We start from the raw sequence: 25,179 nt of genomic DNA, 5'->3' as shown, positions 1-25,179 counted from the left end.
ATCAATGTCACCGTCCATTCCAGTGATAAATCCTGCCCTCTTTCTTTGTCTAGAATGTAATTAAAGATGGAAGTATCGGAGACCCATGAGTTAAATAACCCAAACTATATGTCAGGTATATTAGTGTTACCATTACATATACCAGTCTTCACTTTGATAGCGTACGCAGTGTAGTACAAGGCTTTGACTCAATGTTTATTTTAGTTCCAAATTGATGGTAGTGCTTTCCTGTATTTTCCACATCCATCCTCATTCACTCATTTCTATTCTGTCTCCTAAGCTTGATGATTGCCTAGAAACTTTACCGTGTGATACAGTTCAGAACATCTCGGTTTTACAATGTTTTTTGGGTGTGTGTGTTTTAACATTTAAAATAAGAAGGCCTTTTATGAAAAATTAAGAGTCTGACCAGTTACTCACAGTCTCTCCAGGGATCTCAGTCCAAAGAAGGAGCCATTCTTTAACCATAATATCTTGTTGTTACTCAGAATCCTACAAGAAGTCAGGAAAGAATCTGGTTAATAGAACATGATAATTCCACTGATACTGATGCAATTACAGTAAATGCAGAACAGTCTCTGTAAAATACTAATCACAAAATTCTCTGCTTCATTTCCATTCTCCCATCAGAGCAGTAGATAAAGACTACCATTTCCTGAAGTACATGGTTAGTTCTTTATTAAACAAGAGTACATTCAAGGAATACATCAACTAAATGAAGTTTGGCTACAACATGGAAATTATAACCTTGATAAATGCCCATGCTTCATTAGAAGATTGTAACCTACTTTGCCAAAGATGCTTGTCGGGCTCTCCAACCAGCAAAAAAGCTGAGGAAACAAGGGACAGGTTAAAACTGCTTCACTAGAGCAGAGCCCAACACAGCTACTTTGGAGTAGCTGCTAGAAAAGTAGGAATTTACAAAGAACTGTACTTCTTCACTGCCGGTGACTGATGGAACCAGAGCAGAAGGTTCACCCCCCTGAACCTACTCCCTCAAACACTGAAATGGAAAACAGAAAATATTCCCTTTTCATTTTTTTTCCTTAAGAGATGCATTTAAAAAAAGAAAACTCACATACTGCAAAAACCCTCATACTCATCAAAAAGGTATGTTTTCCCCTTGTGCTCTCTATGCAGTAGAAAATCAACTGGAAGCTGCAGTAGAAAACTACATCTGGCCCTTCCCTAACCAGCACAACACATGCAAACTGAATCTTCCTACTAGTTATTTAAGCAGTTGTATATTTTTACTTTATATTAAATTGCTATCTCTAAGATCTCACTAGTGGCCCTTTCTAATGTGGTGATTCTTCATCACCTTACTTTCCCAAGTATTGCAGAAGAAATATTGTATAAATATGCACACACTTGGAAGATGTAGCCTCTTAAACATTTCAAAATATATAAGAGAAACGCTATTTTAGAAAGCCAAGAAATTATTTTAATGGCTCTAATAATTACACAATGCTCAGGAAAAAAAAATTGTCAGTGTTAACAAGAAAGTTAGTCCTTTAGTATAATGTTTACAACAAATTATACTTCTCTAAAGCACAAAATTCCATTTTAAAATAGGAAATATTGTTTATAATAAAACCAAAATTTTAAAAAGGTTATTATCTTAATTAGCAAATTTGATGTACAGAATCCACTCCTCCTACTTTTGTTAAAATTTTTTAAATGATCTATTACACAAAACTATCTTAACTCATCTGATTCTTAATATTTTTGATTGTATATTATTAGTACATGTTTAGTCCCAGTACATACACACTCTATAGATTCACAAGGCCTAAAAGCAGTGCACAGCACTTATCCACAAACAGTCCCTCCATTTCCCTGAGCAGCAACTGCCCTTCCTGCTCAAACCCACGAAATTGAAAGCAAACTTACATGGATTACAGAAAACTATCAATATTCCAACACCCATATAGTGAATGGCCATCAAGTGAGATGCTCCATATCCCACAAGATTGTCCTTCTGCTTCTCACACTAAAATTCATAATACATGCAACGCAGTAAATATTTTCCTAACCTGGCAACTCTACACTACAATCCTAGGAACATATTTAAGTATATAACATGATGAAAGAGTGCAAGTTGTTTCAAACAGTGACATATATTGGAAAATTGTTTTAAAATAACATCTAAACTAGAAAATGTAAATACAGGAGGTTTCCTAGTGTTTTATTCTGTTTTTTCTTTTTTTTTTTTCTTTTTTTTCTTGATCTTATTTCCTGAGGATGAGCAGAACTTGGATCACTCTTGGAAAAGCCAACTCCCCAGAATTACAGTTGCCTGGATTGGAAAGACTAACACATTAAACTCCACTCTATATCACATCATTTCATCATATGTTATGCTATAGAAAGATCCTCTTGGAGGCATTTGCAATGACATTACATACAAATATTATATTTGGATTGTTCTGCTTAGACAGATTTGCAAAGAAACATGTACTTCAGAACCTTCATCTCACTTGCATATAGTGAGCATTTCTGTCTTGAAAATTTTAAATGATACCAGTTTGTGTTCCTGCTCTTTTCATCATGCCCAAGCAAAGAGGGCAATCTGAGCTTTATGAACTTAACTCTTTGAAAATTCCGAGTTTCAGCAGCACACTTATCTCCTACTCTCCACATATTGGTCTTCTTCTGTATCGCCCGTAGGTTGAAATCATCATCATCTGTTCGCATATAAACAAGCCCTAGATTTAAGGAGAACTATCTCACCGATAATCGCAACAATAAGGGTAGCATTTAGTTCATTAATAAAACACATAGTCAACATAGCTAATGTTATCCAATACTAGCATTCCATTTAGTTATTTTCTGAAAAAATAAATAAATAAATAAATAAAACCCACTTCGAAAGTGCAAAGGACACCACAAAAATAAAATATCACAAACCTTAGCTACATACATTTCAGTTTCTAAACTAAACCTTTCAGATCTTTATACCAGACTTTCACACAGTGATCAGGTTTCTAAATTAGATTTCCTTCATGGCCTTCTGTTCTCTACAGTGCCAACAGAAACGCAGGTTTTCTAAACACAATAATATGGATATTAGTTATAGTTAAAATCTGGAAATAATTTTCCTGCAGAACAGGAAAGTATTGTGTCTTTAGCATATTCTAGCATTCAGATAAGGGCCATGAGTTTTAAAAACAAACAGAAAACTTCTCTAGAATTACTACATATTATCTATGTTTCATTCACTGGTAGGTAGGTAGGCTTCATATGAAGAATCCCCATTTTTAAATATCTTTGTTGGTATCCAGGAACGCACCTGACTTATCAAAAGAGATTTAATCTTTGCTGAAGACAAACTCCGTGTATACTCTGAACAGAGGTAGTGTCAAACTTAAATTATTTTATTTTTTTATAATAATGAATCATTTGTTAACTCTTGATGAGACTTTGAACATTCTTCCCTTTCGAGAGCATTTAGAGTGAGAATGAGGATAAAAGGGAAGAAAGTTTTGGCTGCAATGTTCAATAAACTAAAATCAGACTAAACTACTGATAATGAAAGGAAATACTTTTAAGTAACTAAAAGATAGTCACAGTTTTATTCTTTTATTCTTGAGACTGAAATTCCACTGAAGAATTTGCTATATTGCTGCTTTAGAAAAGTAATTGAGTGGACAGGAGATACATGTGTGCCTGAAACTCTAGTTTGCTGTCAAATAGTCACCCGCTTACAGGAGGATGTCTAATTAGAGACAGGGAAATTTTGTGGAAGAATTGAGACATGAACACCAACCTTTTGATTTACTTACAGAAATGAAGGTTTGGTGGGTAAGCACATGAAGATGCTCTTCATGTCTTTAGTTTTGTACATCTTATCTCTCTCACATGCAGCAGTACTTTAACCACATTAGAAATTCTTACTTGATACGAAACTCTTATTTTAACATAAGATAATTTGGATTTTTGAAGTCAATCAGCACCCACAATTTTCTCACGTTCTATTTACTGCCTTCAGGATTTTCACTTGCCTTTTTTTTTCTCATGTGCCAGTGAATCACAGTGCTAACACAAACATTGCTACACACTGCAACCAAGCAGCTGCTTCCACTAATTATCAGTTCCTTGCCATGTGCTAAAAACCTCACATTTCAAATATTCTATTCTGATGAAACATTTGGAAAATGAGCCTATTATTTTAGCAAAGCTATTCTCCAAAAGCAAATTCCATATAATGTTTTGCTTCTTTTAAGCGTTTCCTAGGGGCATTTCTCCTCTCTTCTGAAAAACACAGCTTTCTGAAGTACCCATCGCAAAATAACTTTGCATTGCATATGATGATCCATGACTCGGGCAAGTGGAAGGTAAAAACACAACACGAACATGCCAGATGCAGATACTGCCCACCCAGGTGTTAATGAGACATGCCAGCTTACACAGGGCCTAGGGAACACAGCAGCCTTCATCAGCAGGGACATAGAACTGTGAGCTCCCACCTCATGTTCCATCTCTCACCTCTCTCCTACTCCTTTCTCCTAAGACTATATCTGAGCTCTTCTGCCCCATGGAAACCTCCAGCACTATCTCCCACCTCCAAGATGGTCCCCTTGGAACCCCCTGCCCTGGCCTCCAGCTGCATCCTGGAGCCTGTGGTGCACACCAGGAGTTTCATGGCATAAACACACTATAAACAGGTACACTGTTCATTTGTTCAAAATAAGGATTGAGAGCAACAGTGCCGGTTCATATTAAAATGACAACTTCTCGCTTCACCCCACTTTGCAGGGAGGGATTGTGGTAGATAATCCATAGATGTAGCATAGCACTTGACCCCAAGTCTCCTCTGGAAGGGACCAGTTCTCCCATTAGGATGAATTAAGTACAAATCCTGGTCTCCTTAAAGGCATGCCAGCACTTTGCTCTTGTGAAACTATGAAAAGTGGGAGGAAAAAAAAAAATAAAAAGTAAACTTGTGTGACAGTCTCATTTAGTATAAAAACTTGCCCGACATTATGAAAAATCATCTCATTATGAAAAAATGTGTCAAATAAAAAACTTTCAGTCACAACACAAATAATCTTCAACTTCCTATAACCCTGCAAGCAGAGGGGAAGAATCTTTCTGTCATGCCCTCAAAGTCAGTGGACTTGGGTTCTCTCAAAACAGCAGAGGACAATGAATTCCACAGCCGAGGCCTATCCAGCGAGGACGTGTGGCCTCCCACCCAGCAGAGCCTGAAGAATGTCGGCCAAAGCACCTCCAAGGCAGCAGCACGCCCATGTGTGTTTCGGACAACCAGGCCCAAGAGAGACAGGAGGCTTCAGAAAACAACTGCTATTCTCAGAATGCACACTTAAAGAAGTCTGTCCTGTCCCATGAAATACATGACGGAAATTGATCTAGATACCCTCTTAACCCCTGCCGCTCATCCCATTTTTTGATTGAGAGAGAGATGGATGGATATCAGAGACGTCTTTGACAATGCTAGAGCACTAGAAAACTTAGCCCACTAACATATTTCATTTCTGAGACCTTGTGCTGGGGTCTGTGCATTTCAAAGCTCTGCTGTTTCCCTTACAAAGTAATTTCAGTTCAAGATTCCAAGGTAACAACTTTTATTCAAACAAAATTTAAGCACTAATAATAGTGACTCATTTTACACGTACACTGATAACGGAGTTAGCATGTAACAGTAAGCTAAGTTACTTCTCTTTACACAGTGTGGTTAGATAAAAAAGAAGCATGCACAGACAGCCTATGAAATACTTGGACACAATTGTTGGAAAAAACATTACAAAATATTATTATATATTGAATTACTGTATTATGAGAATAAGATGAGGCAGGCAAGATTTATATTGAAATACTACAATATAAAATGAAAAACTGTTTTTAAGGTTTTAAAATTCTTCTTCCAAGTAAACAAAAATACTGTCTATTCCCACCACATGCATAATTTACTGACACTTGTACTACAAAAACAAATTAGAAAGGGATTTGTACCACAAAAAAGGCAAGAATAGAAAAAAAGGTTCTTTTTATGCCACATATATAGATATACATGTAAGCTGTCATAAAACAAAGGTACTGTACACCAACTATATTGATCTCAAGTGATACATCTCTTCCCCAAGGAGCTTGTGATCTATCGCAATGTTTTTCAAACTGAGCAAACACTATGTTGAATCCTACAAAAATGTTGTGGTGTGTAATAAACCCTAGTTGCTTTGCAACCTCCCAGTTGGTTTTATCATTACCTTCCAAATTCTTCTGTCTCTAAAACTATTAGCTTTGGCTAAACCCATCCACCTGTAGCATGATCAATTCCAAGCATTAGGTAAAAGGGAAAAAGTACTCAATATGGCATTCAGTCATAAATAAGCACTGTGTTATACATGATCAAACAGTTCTATCTAAAGATGTAATAAAAATGTATTATTTGCTCTTCTCATAAAAAACAGTATCACTTGAACAGATACTTCCAAATAAAAAGAGCTATAAAGACAGAAAAACTCTCTCTTTTTTTTTAAAAAAAAAAAAAAAAGAAAGAAAAAAAAAGAAAGGCCTTCCAGAAGAACAAAGGAATAGTAATAGTCTCATGCATATGATGGAACAGGGAAGAAACTGTAGTTGGCCATTCATGCTATGGAAATACAATACTGCTTTTGTGAAAAGACATTGTTTAGTATCCTCGCTTTCATTAACTCAAAGGACAAGGTGAAATTGATATTAGAAATAGTATTTTTAAGCCATCAACTACAAAGTAGACAAAAGAATTTTCTTTGGAACAAACCTAGACTGTTCCTTCTCTCTTCTTTCTCACAGCTTTACCCTAGTACACCTCCTGGGTGGTATACGAGACTGCTAGATCACATCCAAAAAAGGAAGTCAGAGAGTTTGTGCATAAATCATTGCAAAGCCTTATTTAATTAACAAAAAATACATTCAAGAGCATTTTTATATAAGCAACATTACAATTCAAACTCTAATACAAAATATCTTCATCACGATCAGGACACAAAATTCAAACTTTACCTAATACTGTTTCAGTGGTACATATTAACAAAAAAACAAGGCAGTGAGGTAACTCTTGAGGAGAAATCTTAACTTGATTTCGTAACAGCAGCATCTTTTGAAAGAAGCTTCCTCCACATTAGCTGAATGAGATGAGAAGCATTGCTGATTCCTGATGCTATTAGAACTCAAAGTACTCCAGAAGAGAAATTTATAGGCTATAAATGTGTATACTAGTCCAGAACCAAAGTATCATAGAGTAATCCTAGGCTGAAAGTTTAACCAAATGCACTCAAGAAACTCAACACATAGAAAACCTATTTAATTAGTGGACGACTGCAGAAACAGGTTTGACAATATAAATAGTAAATAATAACTTGGAGCCCTGGTTCTCTAAAGTCATAGCTGTACTGCTGAGGATGTAAAAATATCTCTACCTTTACGGACCTATCACTGCTATAACCTTTATAACATCATTAATCTATCTAGATAAATTTTGCTTCAAGGAGTCTTGCGCTTGAGTGCAGATAACTTTTTCAAATATAATCTAAAAATTTGATGCATGACTTTTGAAAAGGCAACATTTTCATTACATCTTTTGAGAAAAATAGTTTCTTAAAATGAAAATATAAAATAAGTCCTGGATTATGCCACCTAGCCCTTTTTCTGTATATAGTCTTTATAGATACTTATGCATGTTTAACTTTTCACAGCAAGCCCTACCAAGTCCAGCGGAATTACTCAGGAGTGAAATTTATCATGTGCACTAGTTTTTGAAGATCAAAGGTTCTATTGTCAACATTTTCTTTGGAAAAAGGGAGGAATTGTTCAAAGCTATCTCTACTATGAGAAGGAAATCCTTATGTCTGCACTTTCAATAACACACCATTTCTGAGGAGCATATGCAGGCAATTGGTGACAGCATGGGTCTGCATGCCTTGTTGTTCCTAGCTCTGCCTTTGACTCCCAGAACAGCCTTCACTAAATCATTCAATTTATTTGTTCTTCAGGCTATAGGATTTATAAACAGATAATGCAACATCTAATTCTTAAATGCTTGAAAAGTGTCTTAAAAGCTTTTCAGAGACACATATAAATCTACACATATATTTCACAAATGAGTGTATACGTTTTACATGAGTATACATGAGCATTTTCAAATGAGTATATACATTTTAGGGATGGAAACAGATTGATGAAGATGAAGACTAAAAAATAATTACTTTTTCTTCCTCATTAAGCAATTCGATATGCAAAGGAACTTAATAAAGTTATTCCTTATGAGCAAATTAGCTTTTCATTTGCTTGCCATTCAACACAGCTGACGTTATGGTAAAACAATATTCTCAGAATTGTTGTTCAAACTCTTACACAATTCACTGATTGCCTACAGTGCAAACAAGGACAGGAGGAACAGAACAGCTGGGCAACCCTCACATGGGAACAACGTGCATTTGGGCATTTCAGTGCACTCAACACCAGCTAGACAGGCCTGAGAAATACACCTCGAACTCACAGGATTAGAGGTTCTACATGAAACTCTGTTGGCCCGCAAAGTTCATTCAGGTTCCCCATTTCAAACTGGTGTGAAGATTACTGAGTAATTCACCGTCATGAATCAAGTCAAGGCCAAGGTAGTACCATATCCCTTCTTTCTTCTGTTCAAATAATCATCAGCCTCCTACAATGCCTTGCAGCTCATGTATGCAAGCCGAAACCATTGTTTAGGTTATTTATGATATTTATGATGTTTAGATAGTTATGACTCAGATGGCCTTGTTCTCCAAATAACTCCTGAATCCCTCTTTAAACTCAAGATTTTGAACCAGATCAATCAACTTTCAATAATTTATATACTGTAAATTTTGTGAGAATTCACTTTTCCCAATTTGGAATTTATTACACTTTTCTTTCTGTGTTGCTAAAAAAAAATAAAAGGATCAACAGTTCTTGAGCCAGTTTTCCTTACTATAAGTTTCAAATTACATTTTTATTTCCACTATAAGATCTTTTCAGCCTCTTTCCACATCATTACTCTTATTCAGCTCACTACTCTTCTTTCAAAGCCTTAAGCATCTTTTCTTTGTTTTCACAGTTTTGCTGATTTTAAGATTTCTAATGCAGCATTCTAAATAGTTTCTGTATTATTTCTGAAAAACACACAGAGAATTGGCTTGCAAATACTCATGTGCCTCAATTACTGCAAGAAAGAAACAGCAAAATTGCTGAATATAAATTTAGAAAAAGAATGAAAATTCTTCAATGTAGTAATTTATTTTGATTTCCTTGCAAATTGGTTTGTTTTTATAATGGTTATAACTTAACTCATAAGTTCCACCAGGATAGTAATTGTATTTTGCTGACAAGATATCTGTGGTATTATTTTCTAAATGATGATACATATCAGCTGATAATTCAATAAGATAAGGAACTCATTCTGGATCCTTTGAGTAATATATCCAATAAGTTTAAAAACTGAAAGCTGAAAACTCTTTGGCCTGACAACACAAAATAATCCCTGGATGAATTTTAGGAGAAGAGAGCTTCTCCTAAGGAGACATTTTAAAGAGTCAGACCATTAAACCTAAATTGCTAGTTCTATTTTGCCTCCAACAGAAGGGCTGAATGTCGAGAAGTTTTTCTTAGTACATTTAGTTTCAAAGACAACTAGGAGGAATAGAGATTTACGTGTAAATAAGTGTGACCAAGTTTTTCAGAAGTAGTGCAAATGTCTGCTCCTATATGTCCTGGCAGAATGAGATCCCTACATTTGAAACAGTTGGCAATTATTCATACTTAACTCAAGATATCCAGCAACCCCTGCCTTAATGCTAGATGCCACCATATCAGTTCATGTTTCTTTTGGTGATACTATAAGGCTTGAAATGGATTTTTTAAAAAAGGTGATATACAGGATAGCACCCAGTTCAAGTATGCAATGTGCGACATGCCCACTTAGTTAATTTACATTCAGATAAACTCCAAGGTTGGAAGGGATCTCAAGAGGTCATCCAGTTCAACTGCTGCAAAAGCAGACCCAACTACTTCAGGTTGCTCAGGGCCATGTTCAGTCTTGTCCTGATGATCTCCAAGAACAGAGACCCCACAGTCTCTCAGGGAGTATCTAGCAATTCTCATAGCATTTTTTTTTCCCCTTACAATAGCTAGGAATTTCCCATATTCCAGCTTGTTCCCTTTTCCTCTCATTTCAACTTCATCTTGTCCACACCCTCTTCCCATTATGAAGCCATAGACAAAAATAAAGTCTCCCCTTTTGTCTTTAGGACGTACAACTTCAAGAGCTGAAAAAATCCCCCCAAAAACAGGATTTAGGAGCCCAGATAACTTCAGACTAACTATCTGATCTTTCACTCTAAACCTACCATGGGTACTAATGGCTATGCCAAAAAACAAAATTGCAACAGTAAGGTTCAAACTGAAGAACCCTCAGACCCACATGAGGAAGGAGACCTTGAGCTTCCCTTCAGTCTCCTGGTTTATCCCACTTAAACCAAAAGCACTTTTTGGACCAAAAGTATTTATGCTAGGCATTATATGGCAACATATATCTGAAGATAAACCATAGCCTGCCAGTTGCGTTAGGAAACATCAAATTGCTATGCATTATTTCCTTTCTGTGTCAATTCTTTCCTTTTATCTAATACTTTCAGGAGCTATAAGACACAAATGAGACAATGACAGCAAGCTCTACGAGATCAGATCCCATGTACCCAAACCACCACTGAAAAATTATCAGAGTCTAACATATGGAATATAAACTATAAAAAATTCTAGCTGTTTCCTGCACTAAGTTATTCTATTAAAGGGATTGCATTTAAAAAAAAAATCTCCCCATCAATAAGTATATACCAAATATATATTTAGAAAGAAACAAACATGTCATGTTCTCATGTAGAAATGCAGCTTTCATTTAATTATTTCCAAACTGGAACTATATTAAGGTGCACCAAATCTGTACATAGAATTAATAATGAATTATTAGAGATAGAAGTCTCAGCTTGCTCAGTTAAGAGTACTATTTTGGGGGTGAAAGCAATGTTCATTCTGCCTGTTGTTTCTAACCTCCAGAAACCGATTTTGTACTGTTCAAGGAAAACACAGCTACCTCAAGAAAATGATCAAAAACATAAGATTCCCATAAGCACTTTGGGAAGACGGTTCTCCTTCAGTGTAATGAACTTCACCCAGGAGCCTCAAAAGACATCTATCAGTTCAGGTGCTTGAATTATCCTCTCAAGGCTCTGTTGTTCAATATTTGATGTTCTTTCCATTTTAGCTATACCTGCAATCTCTGAAATAAAGCTTTCAACACAACCGTTCAAAACAGCAATATAAATAATACAAGCAAGAAATCCAACATTTCATCCAAGTTCCATCACACAACTTTTTCCTACTTTGCTCTTTGTTTCTTTCACATTAGTCACTGTGCAATCCAGTCAGCCCCCTTGTTTGATATTTGATTGCAAATTTGCAGCATTACTTTGCAGTGTGCATTTCTGTCAAATGGCCCCTAAAACATTTAAATATACTGTAAATGTAGCTGACTGAATTGCTTTTACAATAATAAACTCTGGCAGTAATATCCTCAAGGAATTCCAAAGCCTTTGTAAGGACTCATGTCCCAAAGCTATCACAACTATGTTAAATGAAGCTCAGTTATTCCTAATGGTTTCCCAAATCATTTCTTTTAGTGATTTTTAAAGTTTTCCTAAAATAATGATGACAGAATAATTTATTCATTTTCCTAAGTGTCTTCAGAGCCTTGAATAAATAATGGGAGTGATAGCACCTTTCAAGGAGGCCTGAAGTGACAGAAAGAGAGCTTCTTTAAGTGGAAATAGTTGCACTTCTTTCTTTTTGTAAAAACACAAATGTCCACAGCAAGAAGAGAAGAAAGAAAAGGGAAAACAGAGAGGACTAGTTAAAATATAGCTACTAGCACTGACAAAGAACAAACAACTAAAGGAAACTAAGGTAAAGTTGTGTGGCTTGGCCCACATTAAGCTGCTCTTGAAGTGAAAGATATTTTTTGTCATTTAGAAAAGCAGAGTGACTTGTTTGACATTAAACAAAATGACAGAAAAGGAGCAGGTTATTGAATAACTCCTAAAATAAATAGATGAGACATTTATTATGGGGCAAGCCAATCACAGTTGCATAAAAAGCTTAAAAAGTTGACCCAAGTGCACCATGTATGTTCAAAAATGACAAGTGGAAGAAACATTAGAAAAAATGCCTTCTTTTTCCCTGATTTATGACTTTTGAGCACATTAATTTAACAATAAATCCTTTTTTTCTCTCCCTTCTCTCCTTCAAACTAACACTGCAAGTGCATACTGAAACAGATCTGGGGACCACAAAATATTATAGCAGCTTGTGTGAACTAGCAGGAACCCTATGAATTTCCTTGATGCAAGAGGAAGCAGACACTACCTCCATAGTACACTCCATTTTTTTCCTTAGGAGCTCACTGAAAATGTGTGGACTTGGCAAGTCACAGCCACGCAACACAACCATGCAACACGACCACAATTTTGAATTCACATAGTGAATTATGAACAAGGTATTTCCTAAATGCCTTTTTTAAAAAAAAAAAATGGATGAAATGTCTATCTACAAAGTCTGAACTTAGAAACTTGCTTCAGTTCAGAGTGATTGGTGCTGGAGATGCACAGCCCATAGGAAGGCTCCTTTACCAGACCAACCACTCCAAGGGAGGGGATGTTTTTCCTCTAGGGCACAGCTGTGTAGAAGTTCAAGCATTACTCTGGCATTCAGAGCCAAGGCTGCTGGATAGTTAAAATGCTTTTGATGTTTCTTACATCAACAAGAATGAATAATAACAGCGGTCTATTGTGATACATGTGCATCTGAAGACCATTATCATGCTATACGTAGCTATGTTTCTTATTTTTTGAGAGTGCTAATCTGACTTAGCAGTTTCTGCTTCTGTCTTCTATTTGATCCCAGTATGCATACTAGGCAGTATATAAACATATCCTTCCTTACTCTGGAAGGAATTTTACTTGACCAACAGAATCTTCTACTGTTTTTTAACAAAACAGATTTCAGGATATTTAAAATGGTTAACTATCTTCTGAATGATACCGACATGTCAAAGGATGCTTTTTGTTGCAAAGCAGGCTCTTACTGGTTTTAATAGAATGGAACTATGACTATTTTGCAATAAAGCACTGAGAATGGATAAACAAGGATTTCAAGCTCTCTCTTCTCTATCCTTAGCACAAAATAGTATAGTCAACCAGCAGATTTTCAGCACAAGATCAAAAAAAAAAAAAAAAAAAAAAACTTCTGCATTTGTTCTATGATCAAAACCAAAATCCAGAATGAGGTAATAGAAGCAGAAAATGAGATGATCTTCAATAGGACCCTGCAACTGTAAGATCTACTACGCTTCCTTTCCCCCTTCCTGCCCACCAAAAAGCACATCCCAGTATGTGTTATGCTAAAAATCATACCCCCTTACGTAAGTGGGTATTATTTCACAGACAGTGAATCAAAATACAAGAACGAGAATTATTTTCACAGCTTTGGACTCGTGGCTGAGTTGGAAAAAAAAAAAAAAAAAACAGATTTTCCACATTTCAGACTACAACCTTAAGTGAACAAATATCCTTTCTACTTCACTCATTTTAACTTGTGCAGGAATTCATTAAGGGTTACCACAAGAGCAACAATTATGAGCGACCATGAACTATCTTAGGAAAGCTTAAGAAAACTGTACCTGAATTCATTTAGACAAAGCTAATTGCACTCTTAACACTGAGATTCATATCAAATTACTATTTATAAACAAATATATAATATAGATATTAATTTAACATCTTCCATTAAGCCAGTTCCAGTAAAACAGTAGCTGATCTCTCTGGGAATGCTTCACTGAACACCAAACAGGAAAGGACTACCTGAACATCGTTTTCAGGAGACAGAAAACCACACAGCAAAGACTGATTTTATTTTGTTCCTATATCATCATCCAATGTGCCAAATAACTATGTTTCCAAAAGAAGCTCAGGAAATTTGCTCAAGTAACATACTTGAGAGAATATATGCTATGATAAAGACCCACTAACATCACTTCAGCATCTGCAGCCTTAGAGAGGGTAACGGTAATTTCCAGTTTTGTCAACACTGAGATACCTATAAGCCACATCAATGACTTAAAGACTCCTATACTAATTGCAGGTATGAAGATGGCACAGGAGACCTCATGTCAGATCCCATCTCTGTTAAAGCAGAGAAAAAATGTTTTTGTGGGCCTCTTTGGAAAACCAGCATCTGGTTTGTGATGTCAAACCCTAAGGAATTTTACATTCAGCTTTAAAAGGATATTCACTAAGCACAACTGCTATGATTTCATTTAAAGTCAGATGTAGCTTGACATAATTTCAGTAGACAAGATTAAAAGACTGAGAACATACCACATGGAGCACTGACTTCACAAGTCAAGTTGTGAAACCTGAAATCTCTCCCACTTAACAGATGCTGGGTACCAACAGACTTAAGAATCAGTACAAGAAAATCTGAGTGCTGTATGCACACAGTTCCTCATGAGCTTATCACCAAGTGGTAACTCTCCAAGTAGGAGACAAATCACAAAAAGAAAAAAAAAATAGCTGGACTTGATAGCATCTCTACAGAGCTTTTGAATTACTGGGATTTGAAAGGAAGATTTCTGACTGCCAGAATTTCTTTACTGATAATCTTCACACATATTTGAAGGGCACAAGGCCAGAAAATCTAATTAGCAATGAGTATTTTTACTTAACACTTACCACAGTTTGTTACAGTGGCTTCACTTGGATTTGACTTCTGCCCAGTAAAGGTTAAATCATCTCCCACTGTTATGGTCAAATTCTAACATTGACAGAGGACTGGCCATTAAAAGCAAAAAAGAACTGTAGTGGTACTGTTGACCTTCCAGACACATCTGATTCTGTCAGACAGAGACTGTTACTCAATCTGTCAATTATAAATTGCCACCCTGCTCTCACTGTGATCAACTATATCATATGTGATATCTAAAAAATATCCTCCTCACACACCTCTATGCCTACCGTGACAATAAGTCTCATGAAAACATTCAACACTGGATAAGGTTCTGAGCTTGCACCAACCTTTCACAGCTGTGATAAATTACTGTGGTTTGTGCAACTGCAAATTTATCTTAAATCAAGTTGGCACTGCATTTGTAGCTATGGCTTGTACCCTCAAATAAGATGGTTACTCTTGCAACCTTTTAAAGACCATTTTTAAAGATGATTCAAGAACCTTAAGTATCAGCTGCTAAAACTGAAGCCTGAAATCAGATGCTTTCAAAACTATGTCACCCGTTCTGCTTCAAAAACCAAAACATGGTTAAACAAGTGAGAGCAGAGTTAATGCACAGCGTGTACATAAGGAGGCCAGATGCAGCCTCCAGGGAAAAGGCTGCCAGGGCACCACGTTCCTAGGCCCGACCAGCAGTAAGGCTGAGCAGGTATTCCCAGTAGCATCCACACCAACACACCTAAACAACCTGAACAGCTCCACTACCTGACCAAGCAACACCAGGCACTTTTGAGATTTCAGAGACGTCAGACACCAGTTCAGTCTATGGCAGGCCACTGTTTTCAAAACACCAAAGAAAAAAAAAGTTTGGAATTTAAGTTCTGTATGTGCTATATTATGTAATGTTCTAATATTACATATTCCTTAGAGAAAGTGACATTAATAAATAAGCAGCAATATAATTTGTGACATGCACATAATACCCTTTCCTGCAAATACAGAGAAAAAAAATAGAGATACTCTGTGTATCATACTTTACTACTACTCATTCTATTTAAGGCATTCTTTTTTCTTAGTTATTATTTACCACTTTTCTATCTTTAAATACTTACCAGAATCATCTTAAGAGATTTGAAAGCAACCGCAAAAATGAGTTTATACTTGAGCTTGCTGCTTTCATTCATGCTGAATTACACTCATTTAGTACTATAGCCCATGACATTTTGAATAACATCAACTAGCTATGCAAGTCTTGCTGAAGATCTGCAAGGTCAGTTTAAGGAGCACCAAGACATATACTTCGGAAAACATTAGCAGAAAAAGTTCTTCCTTCCTCAGCTCAGCTACAGAGGAAGCTTCCTGTCATCTCAAGCACTGCATAGAAGAGAGCTCCTGATCTCCAGATGAAAGAAGAGGGGGAGACACACCTCAGAGGCAGGGTACAACATCCTAATGTGATATATAGGCTAGCAAAACAAGTATTTAACTGTATCAGATTGAGTCATCTCTTAGGCGTTTCAGAAAAGAATACGAAATGTGCAAGAAATAATAAAAAGTGAATTTGCTTACATAGTTTCAATGAATCCCCACTGTGTGTTACACAGTAATCACCATATTCAAATAAGGAAGATATCTAACAAGAGGAATCCCTCTAACTATTTGATCACCCTTCTTCAAAGTATCTGGAGTTGTAATGTTATGTAAATGACATACTGGGACTATAAAAAGCTCCTTGGACTACAATCTGGATCAGCTCACTCCCATCTGTAAACCATCAACTAACCACTGGCTAGTCAGCAGTTACACATTTTAGGTAGCAATTTATTACTTTTTTTTTTTTTTTTAATATATACAAAATTATTGTGGTCTTTGAGAGGTATTTAAGAACAAGATTAACAGCTTTCTTATTTAGCTTGAATGCAAGTTTAAATGAGATCGGGTCTGTATCAACAAGCTTGCACAGTACACGTGCTATTGTTTCTATTTTATTTCCTTAAGCCTTCAGCAAGATTTTATTATCTGTATTAGCCTGAGGCATATAACATTTATGTGCAATGAGTACAATTACTAGTTGCAAAGTTTATACTGCATGATTTTGTAGCTGCGTAAATTTAGAAAAAGTGAGAAAAAAAAAAAAAAAAAAAAAACTACAAACCACCACTATTCTCATTCATTCCCAAATGAATGATCACTTAAACAAGTGAAAATTCCTATATCTACTTTCTAACACACAGAACAACTTTAAAAAAAAATACGCCAGGTTTGATTTCCTACTGGACTTAGTACTTCACAACATGCACTCCATTCCCCAGGGAAGGGTATCAAGAGTTCCTAATAGTTCCACATAAGCTCAGAATAAAAGTGGAGCTCTGGGCCATGCTGCTTGGGAATGTTAAGTCTATAAACTAGGCAAAGTATTTTATGTGCTTAGGGGTGTTTTTGCTCTTATAATAAAAGGAATTTAAACTCCTAAATCCTGTAGTGTTATTATGAACATTTGAGACAGCTTTCTAAACTCTAACAATGTGCCTTTATCTTTAAACTCCTCCAGCTTTCTTACTATGTTTAAACAGAAAGAACTTTTATAAGACTGATTAAAATTTCCCTAAGCTATATGGTTTCATAAATATGTTTTCATGAAGAAAGAAGAGCTCTTGAACTTGAAATGGGCAGCTTTTGAATCTAGAAATTCAATTTCCTTAGAGAATATCCGAAAACCACATTACAGGAAGTTATGGTTCCTGACTTAAGGGAAGTGAGTGGAAGGAAAAAGTAAAATAACAAAATGTGCAGCCGACCTGAACCTGCCAAAAAATAAAAATAAATATCACCCTGCATATATTGTCCTGAGCAAAGGTTATATTAAAACAGCAATTGATATAAGCCCATAAGTGAAAAGAGTATGAGTTTTGTTTAATATGTCAACACAGCAAATTATCAAAATAAAATGCAGCAGCATAAACTAACTACTTTTATTTGGTAGTATTCATGAAGGTTTTCTTGCCTTTTACTAATGGTTAAAATATATTTCTTACTATTTTTTGTTATAAACAACATAAGAATTAATAAACTTGTACTTTACAACCGTCAATCTGATCCTGGGAGGTACTGCCCACTTCAAAGGAATGACAAAAAAAATCCCACATTATTTAAAGTCTATCCTCAATAAGCTCATTACTCCATAATATCAGTTAATGTAAGCTTTTTAATCTACTCCACTGTAAACAGATTTTCTCATTGACTGCATTTATTTTTCAAATTTTGTTTTAATCCTATTATCTACTGCTAGTTTCTGACCTTGCATTTAGATATATCTTCTATACATATTAGTAGGGTTTTAATCAATTTCAAATATCCCTTGGATTAACTTCACCACTTCATTAAGGAATTTCTATTTCCATCCTGAAGATTTTCTGGTCTCAGGCTTACAAGCTTTATGCTCTCTCTCCCCACAATACAGTGGTAATTCTAAAATAACCATTTGTTATTTTAAGTATTTGAGTCATACTTAAAAATTTTACTTCCTTAAACTCACCTCTTCAATCTGAAGAAAACCTCTTTCTTAATGCTAGCCTGCATTATATCCTGTCCATTTATTTCTCTGCTTTTTATGTTATATGTGTAACTTTCCTCCCCAAAACACTCTACTTACTGAAGATCATTTCTCATCATTCTCTAAAGCTCTGAATATTGAGCTTTTCAGTTTCATCTGTGTCAAAAAGAAGGAAGAAAGGCTGTTAGTAAACTTTACAGTCCAATTATAAATATTCAAAGAAGCTTCTTTTTGTCTGAATGCTTTTTCTGGGTTCAACACAAAAGCATCTAATAAACCTATCAAAAATAATATATGACATATGGTCAATGTGTGGTAAGAAATTACCCTGCCAAAATATTTTTAAGTATACCTTTAATTTCATTCTCTTCCTTTCCAATTTAGATAATTATTTCCATGTTATTAAGGTCGTATTGTAATAAAATCCAAGGTAATTCCGTTGTTTTAATATACATCAGCTTTTTTTTTTTCTCTCTCCAATCTGCATGCATGAGTTTTAAAGTCTTATATTCAAAATTAACATCTAAAGGTAAATAGATTGAAATTGCTCACTTCCTTATGGAGTATCCCTTTTTTTCTCTGGGCTCCAGATTTTAAAATATCATAAATACAATTAACACATTTGAGAACTTGATATTCCTGCATTATTTTAAAAGTCTCCCGAACATCTCATGCCAGGTAACTGACTCGTGATAAAATTACTGAAGCAACTTTAAAACCGTGCTGTGCCCAAATAACAGTACAGCAGCTCCTACATATCGACCCACCCGAGAGAAGCTGTGATTTTGTTCTTCAATCAGAACTGAATTGAACCAGCACTTAAATCCTCATTAATTTTTGGCAAAACTGCTTTGCTTTCTACTGCTCAGATTATTTATGAAATCTCACACATATTTCATGCGACCTTAACAATCACTCCTCATGCCTGAGGTGCAATATATTTGTAAAGCCCTAGTTTACATGGAAGTCAGCAATGATAACAAGACACTCTAATGTGCAGGTACTTAAATTCCCTGTTGTCGGCAGTTTTATCACAGTCATCCTTTCTAGTAGTTACTAGCCTGGACACATGGACTGGCTGGAGCCTCAAAGTCTACCTGGCTGTGCCTAAGATGAGTTTCAATGGAAGCCATTCCAGAAGAAGGGAATAGAAGGGGTTGAAGAGGGAAGTAATGTCCTATCTTCTTCTATGAATGAAATACTATTGTACAAACAGAGAAGATTAGACCCCCTTCCGAGTTGATGAAATTTCACAACAAAAGCAGTTAGAAATGACCCAAGAGTGAGTGTACTTCTTTAAAGATTATCCATTTGGGACATGCAACCCTAAAGATAAAGGAGTTGCTCCAAAATGGCCTCACAGTGCTGACCAAGAGCCAACAGTGGCTTCTGAGACTCAGGTTTGAGACCCGATTAACAATTTAAATATAAGCTAGAACAATCTGATACCTCTTAGGTAGGACTTGGAGTTATACGCAGTTTGAACTCTCTGATGGCATAGTGCTGGTCACTGTATTTTCATTTCCAACAGGAAGAAATTTAACATATTTTTGTCAGCTCAAATAACATATAAAACATATAAAAACTTTACAATTAAGATGAGTTTATTGTAGCAATAAAACTACAATAAATTAGTCTGACTTAAAAAAAAATGTTTAAACATCAAAGTCTTAAACAAGAGCTGTCCCTGCTTCTGGACTTGTTGCTCCTGACACTGCACATTTCACCTACTCTTTTAACATATTATGTGTCACTGGAAGTAATAGGGGTTGATATATGAAAGACGCTTTGAAAGTAGAACTAGTTCCTTTTCATACAACTTGATCATTTCAAAATGCACCATTCATAATATTAGCAAATCAAAGTAAATTAGCAGATTCTTAAAACACTTCCACACAGTCTTCATGTGCTAATTTTCATATTATGTACTCAAAGGATTTTAGTGAACTTCACAAAGACCAGCTCGGCACAAGGCTCATGATAGTCTTTGCAGTCCCCCAGGTTCACTTATGTCACAGCAGAGACACACAAAAATGCTACACAATATATCAAGAGGACTGATGAAGCTGGTGTGCAGAAATAAAACAGAACTCCTATGAATTTCTGAGCTAATATGTGAAACTGTCTTCATTGATAAATGTTAAGTATGTGTGGCAGGGTTGAAAGGCGGCCAGAGCTTTGAAGAGCTGCCTAGACCTTCTCTTTGTGGTTTGCTCCCCAAAGAAAGCTCAAAGGCCTTTTGACTATGGAAGACAGAGGAGAAATAAAAAGTTTTTTTCTTTGCTTCTATACAGTTAATGCTTGTTTGAGAAACATTTTTCATTAATCCACCGAGTTTGTCTTGTATCAAAACCTGCCGATACACCTCTTGTCTTTGAATAGTCTTCTCTTGCCAACTGGCAATGAAGCCATGTCAGCATCTGAGCTCAGCACAGGAGAACACTCTGGAGCAAACCTGAGAATGCCCAGACAAAGAGCTCATTTTCTCTCTCAAAGTTTCCAGATAAGTTAGGAGATCTTGTTATCTGGCCCTAAATCCCAGTTGCTTTTATATTTTATATAGTGATAAGGGAAAGAAAATATTTATTTCTGGTCACAGCATTCCTCCCATATTCTTGGGGTTATCAGATGAAATTACAGGCAAAAGCCCAGCAGAAGTTGGATTGTTACTGAGCTTCCATGTTTGGCAGAAATTTCTTGGAAAACACTGAAAAGTCATGACAATTGACTACCCTTAAATTTCTCCTTTGGACACCTCTGTTGTACTCCCCACAGATCATACAGAAAGGTCTAAGAAAGGAAAGCAGTGATGCTTTGAGTTATTAAACACATCAGGGACTCTTCATTTTATCACAACATCCATGACTCGGATGGAAGAAGAATACATTTTTTGACCATTTCTGTTATCATTTATGGTGCACACGGAGCATAATGGCTCTCCTTTTTGCTACCAAAACAGCAGTAAATGGTAATACTGTGGTAGGCTACAGGGAAAAGATAATAGGACTGAGAAAAAGTGCAGATAAACCCTTAAGAATTCCCTCTGCAACTAAAGACTTACCTATTATTACTTGAAGAATAGTATTCACTACATTGCCAACATTCATCCAAAACTGAATGATGTTCAGCATTTTACAGCTTTCTTACAAGCTCTGCAGCATGATGCACTTTGAATCTTCCCACATAAAAGTAGAAAATAATCAGCACTGCTGCCTCTCATCTTTTTCTTTATCCTCTGAAAAGTATTAATACTGCAAACTACATCTATACTTTTCAAATAACAATATAGAGATGAAGTATTTGTCTACAGAGCCATTTCTGTGACCCCGCAAGATTTTTTAATCAAGTCCTTCTAAATATTAGAAAACTTAAACATGCATCTTATCAGCACAAAAACAATAGATCAAACTATCAGAATACAAACATAGATGTCTGTTCCAAAAGTCATTTGCATTGTCGTAAACGCAACAAAAGTTTTCAATATTTTTCTCCAAACTGCATGCACAAAACTACACAAAAAAATGTCATACATGTTAGCTTAGGCCAGACTACAGATTCTGCTAAATGCTAAAAATTTTAAGTGAACTGGGTACTCAAATCAGAAAATAATTCTAATAAAGCATTCTTTTTACAGACTACTGAAAACATTTCTTCTGGATAATTTGATCAACATGTTCAAGTACCTGAGGGGTGAATGTAGGGCGAATGGGGCCAGGCTGTTCTCTGTGGTGACCAGTGACAGGACGAGGGGTAACAGGAGTAAGTTGAAACTTAGGAATTTTAATCTCTATATGAGGAAGAACTTCTTTATTGTGAAATTGACACAGCCCTGGAACAGGCTGCCCAGAGAGGTTGTAGAGTCTCATCTCTGGAGATCTTCGAAACCTGCCTGCACGCCACCTTGTGCCACGTGCTCTAGGTGAGCAGGAGGGTTGGACTAGAAGATCTCTAGAGGTCCCTTCCAACCTCAGCCATTCTGCAATTCTGTGATAACTCAAAAATTCTATTTTGAGTATATTCAAAAATAGAAGTGACCAATATACCAAATACTAGGTCTTGACTTTTGAATATTGGACAAACTACATAGTAGTGATTTCTCACCATAGAAAGGAGGAATTTTACTCTCTCACGCTGACATTATTAAAAAGCACCAAGTACTAGGCCACCATCTTGTACTAATCTATTGAATATTTCTGTCAGATCCATACAGAAAAAGTTTCCCCTTCCTGTATTCAGTGAAATAAAATCTTATTTGCTTTAAAAGAACACAGAACACCTTCTGTACTGTGTTCTCGAAACATCCGTCCCAAAAAAACTGTGGTTATCACAGTCACCAGCCCCATAATTTAAACACTTAAATAGAATATTGCGCAATTGATGTGTCCTGGGAAGAGTTAAGTTCAGAAAAAAAAACTTTAAAGTCATTCAATACCTTTTTATATTATTAGAAATCCCAATAGTACAAATTCTGCTACTGCTTTGCCAGCAACTACTGTCAGTTTGTACTTCCTTGGTTTCAGTATTGTCAAGATATATTGATGATATTTGGATATCTACACCATCAAAATGCTGTATAAATATATAGTGCACAAAATAAGACTAATGATCTTTGATCATATGTCCTGTGCCATAAAACTGTCATGTAATGCATCATTAACTTTTAGTGGCATTGTCAATGAAGCCTAAGTTGATGCAATGTAGAAATACAGCTTAAACTCTTCTAGAAAGTTACCAAAGATCCCCATTTGCAGATTGAAATAAACATCATTTTCACCAAAACAAAATCCTATCCTGATAACTGTGTCTGAAGTTTGTCTGTTGTAAGTGAGGAGAGCTGAACAATGAGCAGCAGCTTCCCTTAATGCCTGCAGCATGGATGCCATAAAAACATTTCAAGATCTTGCTACTGAATCCTGGCAAAGGAGATTGCTCTTGAATTCTTTTATAATAGTTTGCACATTGTCTAAGAAGAGTCAGTCATGCAGTTTTAAGTTACAGAAGGAAAAAAAAATGCCAATTTTAAGTGCTGTTTTTTTTAAAGCACAAAAGTTCACTCACCCCATCCCTCACCCAAGTACCTCCCCCTTCCCAACCACCCCCCACCCCAGCAAAAGAAGCTATGCATCATATTATAATTTAATTCCAAAGTATTAATGGAGACATATTACACAGGAGAAAGTCAAAAAGTTCCCCATTCAATTATCCTTACTCTGCAAACCGAAAAAGCAGCAGTTTAACAGTCAAGAAAACATTTATGATTAACTCATTGTCAACATTAAGGTTTTCTCTTCTGCTGGTACTTAAACAATTACTCCTTTAGGCTTATAGCTTTTGTATAATAATAATAATAGTTACATACAAAAAATAATAATTACATACAAAAATAATAATTACTACATAATAATTCTGAAAAGCAGATGGTAAGTTCTTAATATGGTCGTGCAATAATTATCACTTTAGTTTGTAATTAAAATATATTAACTTCATATGGACATGTTGAAGTTGAAGAATTTCTGTTAGCTGTGAGCTTCATTGATTAGAAGTGATGTGAAAAGAGCACATTCCCGATTTGTAACTTCTTTAGCCTATCTTTATAAACTATAAATGCTCCTTTCTTTGTTATATAAATTCTAAAAAATATTCAGAGAGACCAAGAGGAAATCTTTTTAAAATAGGTAAAAGGTCACACTTCCTAGTACAGGAAATAAATAGTGCCAAATTACAGAAATCAGTACTACTTTTTTTTAATCATTTAAAATGCAGGGGATAGGGGAGGACTTTAAAAACAGTAGCTACTGAGGCATTAAACTTAATGAGTAACTTAAAGATCAAAGGATGGCAACATTCAAATCACAAAACTCTTCATGACTTTCATCTCTGCAATAAAGCTGCTATGCACTGACTTAGAGCTATACTGTTTTTTAGTAGCATCCCTTTTACCAACACCCACCACCCTATAAAAAACCTCTACCAGCAACAGACACAGAAAGCAGAAATACAGTTCATTAAAGAAGCAAGCAGGCAGTCTGATTATTTTTAAACCATAGCTTGCTTCTTATGTGAACACATTTCTTGACTTTGTCAGTGTTTCACAGGTGAAGATTAAATATGGAAGAGAAGGTAAATGAGTTGGGCAATATCAGATAATCAGCATTAAAAATCACTGGATTTGACATCTCTGAAGACTTAAATCAAAGTTTTGGCAGAAGACTCCACAGAAGAACCACTCAGATGACGCACACCTGGTGAACACGTTTGCCACTGGCTAGCCAAACGACACCTGGAAACTTTGCAGCCAAAAATTTCCAAATACACTGTGTATTGCTGCACAGTCCCTCTATTATTTTGATGCTGTTCCAATTCTACTCCTATATTAAAAAAGTAGCATTCTCACAAGTATAGTACTAAATTGGCAGGCGGGAATTTTGTTGAAGTTTTCTTAATATTTACATGCCCTTACCAAACAGTTAAGTCACCTTTTTTGGTATCACTTACATCATGAACTGCTAGTGCTAGATGTAGATCTTCAGTTTATTTTAATTCCCAGAGGAAATTGGTGTGATCACATGACACAGCCCAGCTCAACCTCTCCCTGTAGAAAATCATGTCAAGCCATCAACTTCTTGTTTACTTTCACAGTATCTAGTCTTAACTTCACCACTACAAGGAATGAAGGTTCATCCATGCTATGGATGCTATGGCTTCAAAAGGCTCATCAGGTATTTTTATTCTGAATGCATTACTTTTGGGCTGCCAGTGACTAGGTTTCCTTATTTAGCTTCCAAATTATTATTATTATTTATATCAGACATTTTTTCCTTTTTACC

General features: G+C 35.8%; 1 protein-coding gene across 1 annotated transcript in view; it reads right to left on the bottom strand.

The window, feature by feature from the left end:
* The window catches only part of LOC104572907 (adhesion G protein-coupled receptor A3), a 242,508-nt gene that overhangs the window by 203,599 nt on the left and 13,730 nt on the right, over positions 1-25,179 (bottom strand). Inside the window, exon 2 of the mRNA XM_088528799.1 lies at positions 421-492. Within this exon, the coding sequence (XP_088384925.1) occupies positions 421-492 (72 nt within the window). The remainder of the gene's footprint in view (positions 1-420; positions 493-25,179) is intronic.

This window comes from Tinamus guttatus, unplaced genomic scaffold (assembly GCF_059628265.1).
Source record: "Tinamus guttatus ecotype Peru unplaced genomic scaffold, ASM5962826v1 Tinamus_guttatus_pri_ptg000314l, whole genome shotgun sequence".
NCBI lineage: Eukaryota > Metazoa > Chordata > Aves > Tinamiformes > Tinamidae > Tinamus > Tinamus guttatus.
This window is presented reverse-complemented; position numbering and strand designations above follow the sequence as displayed.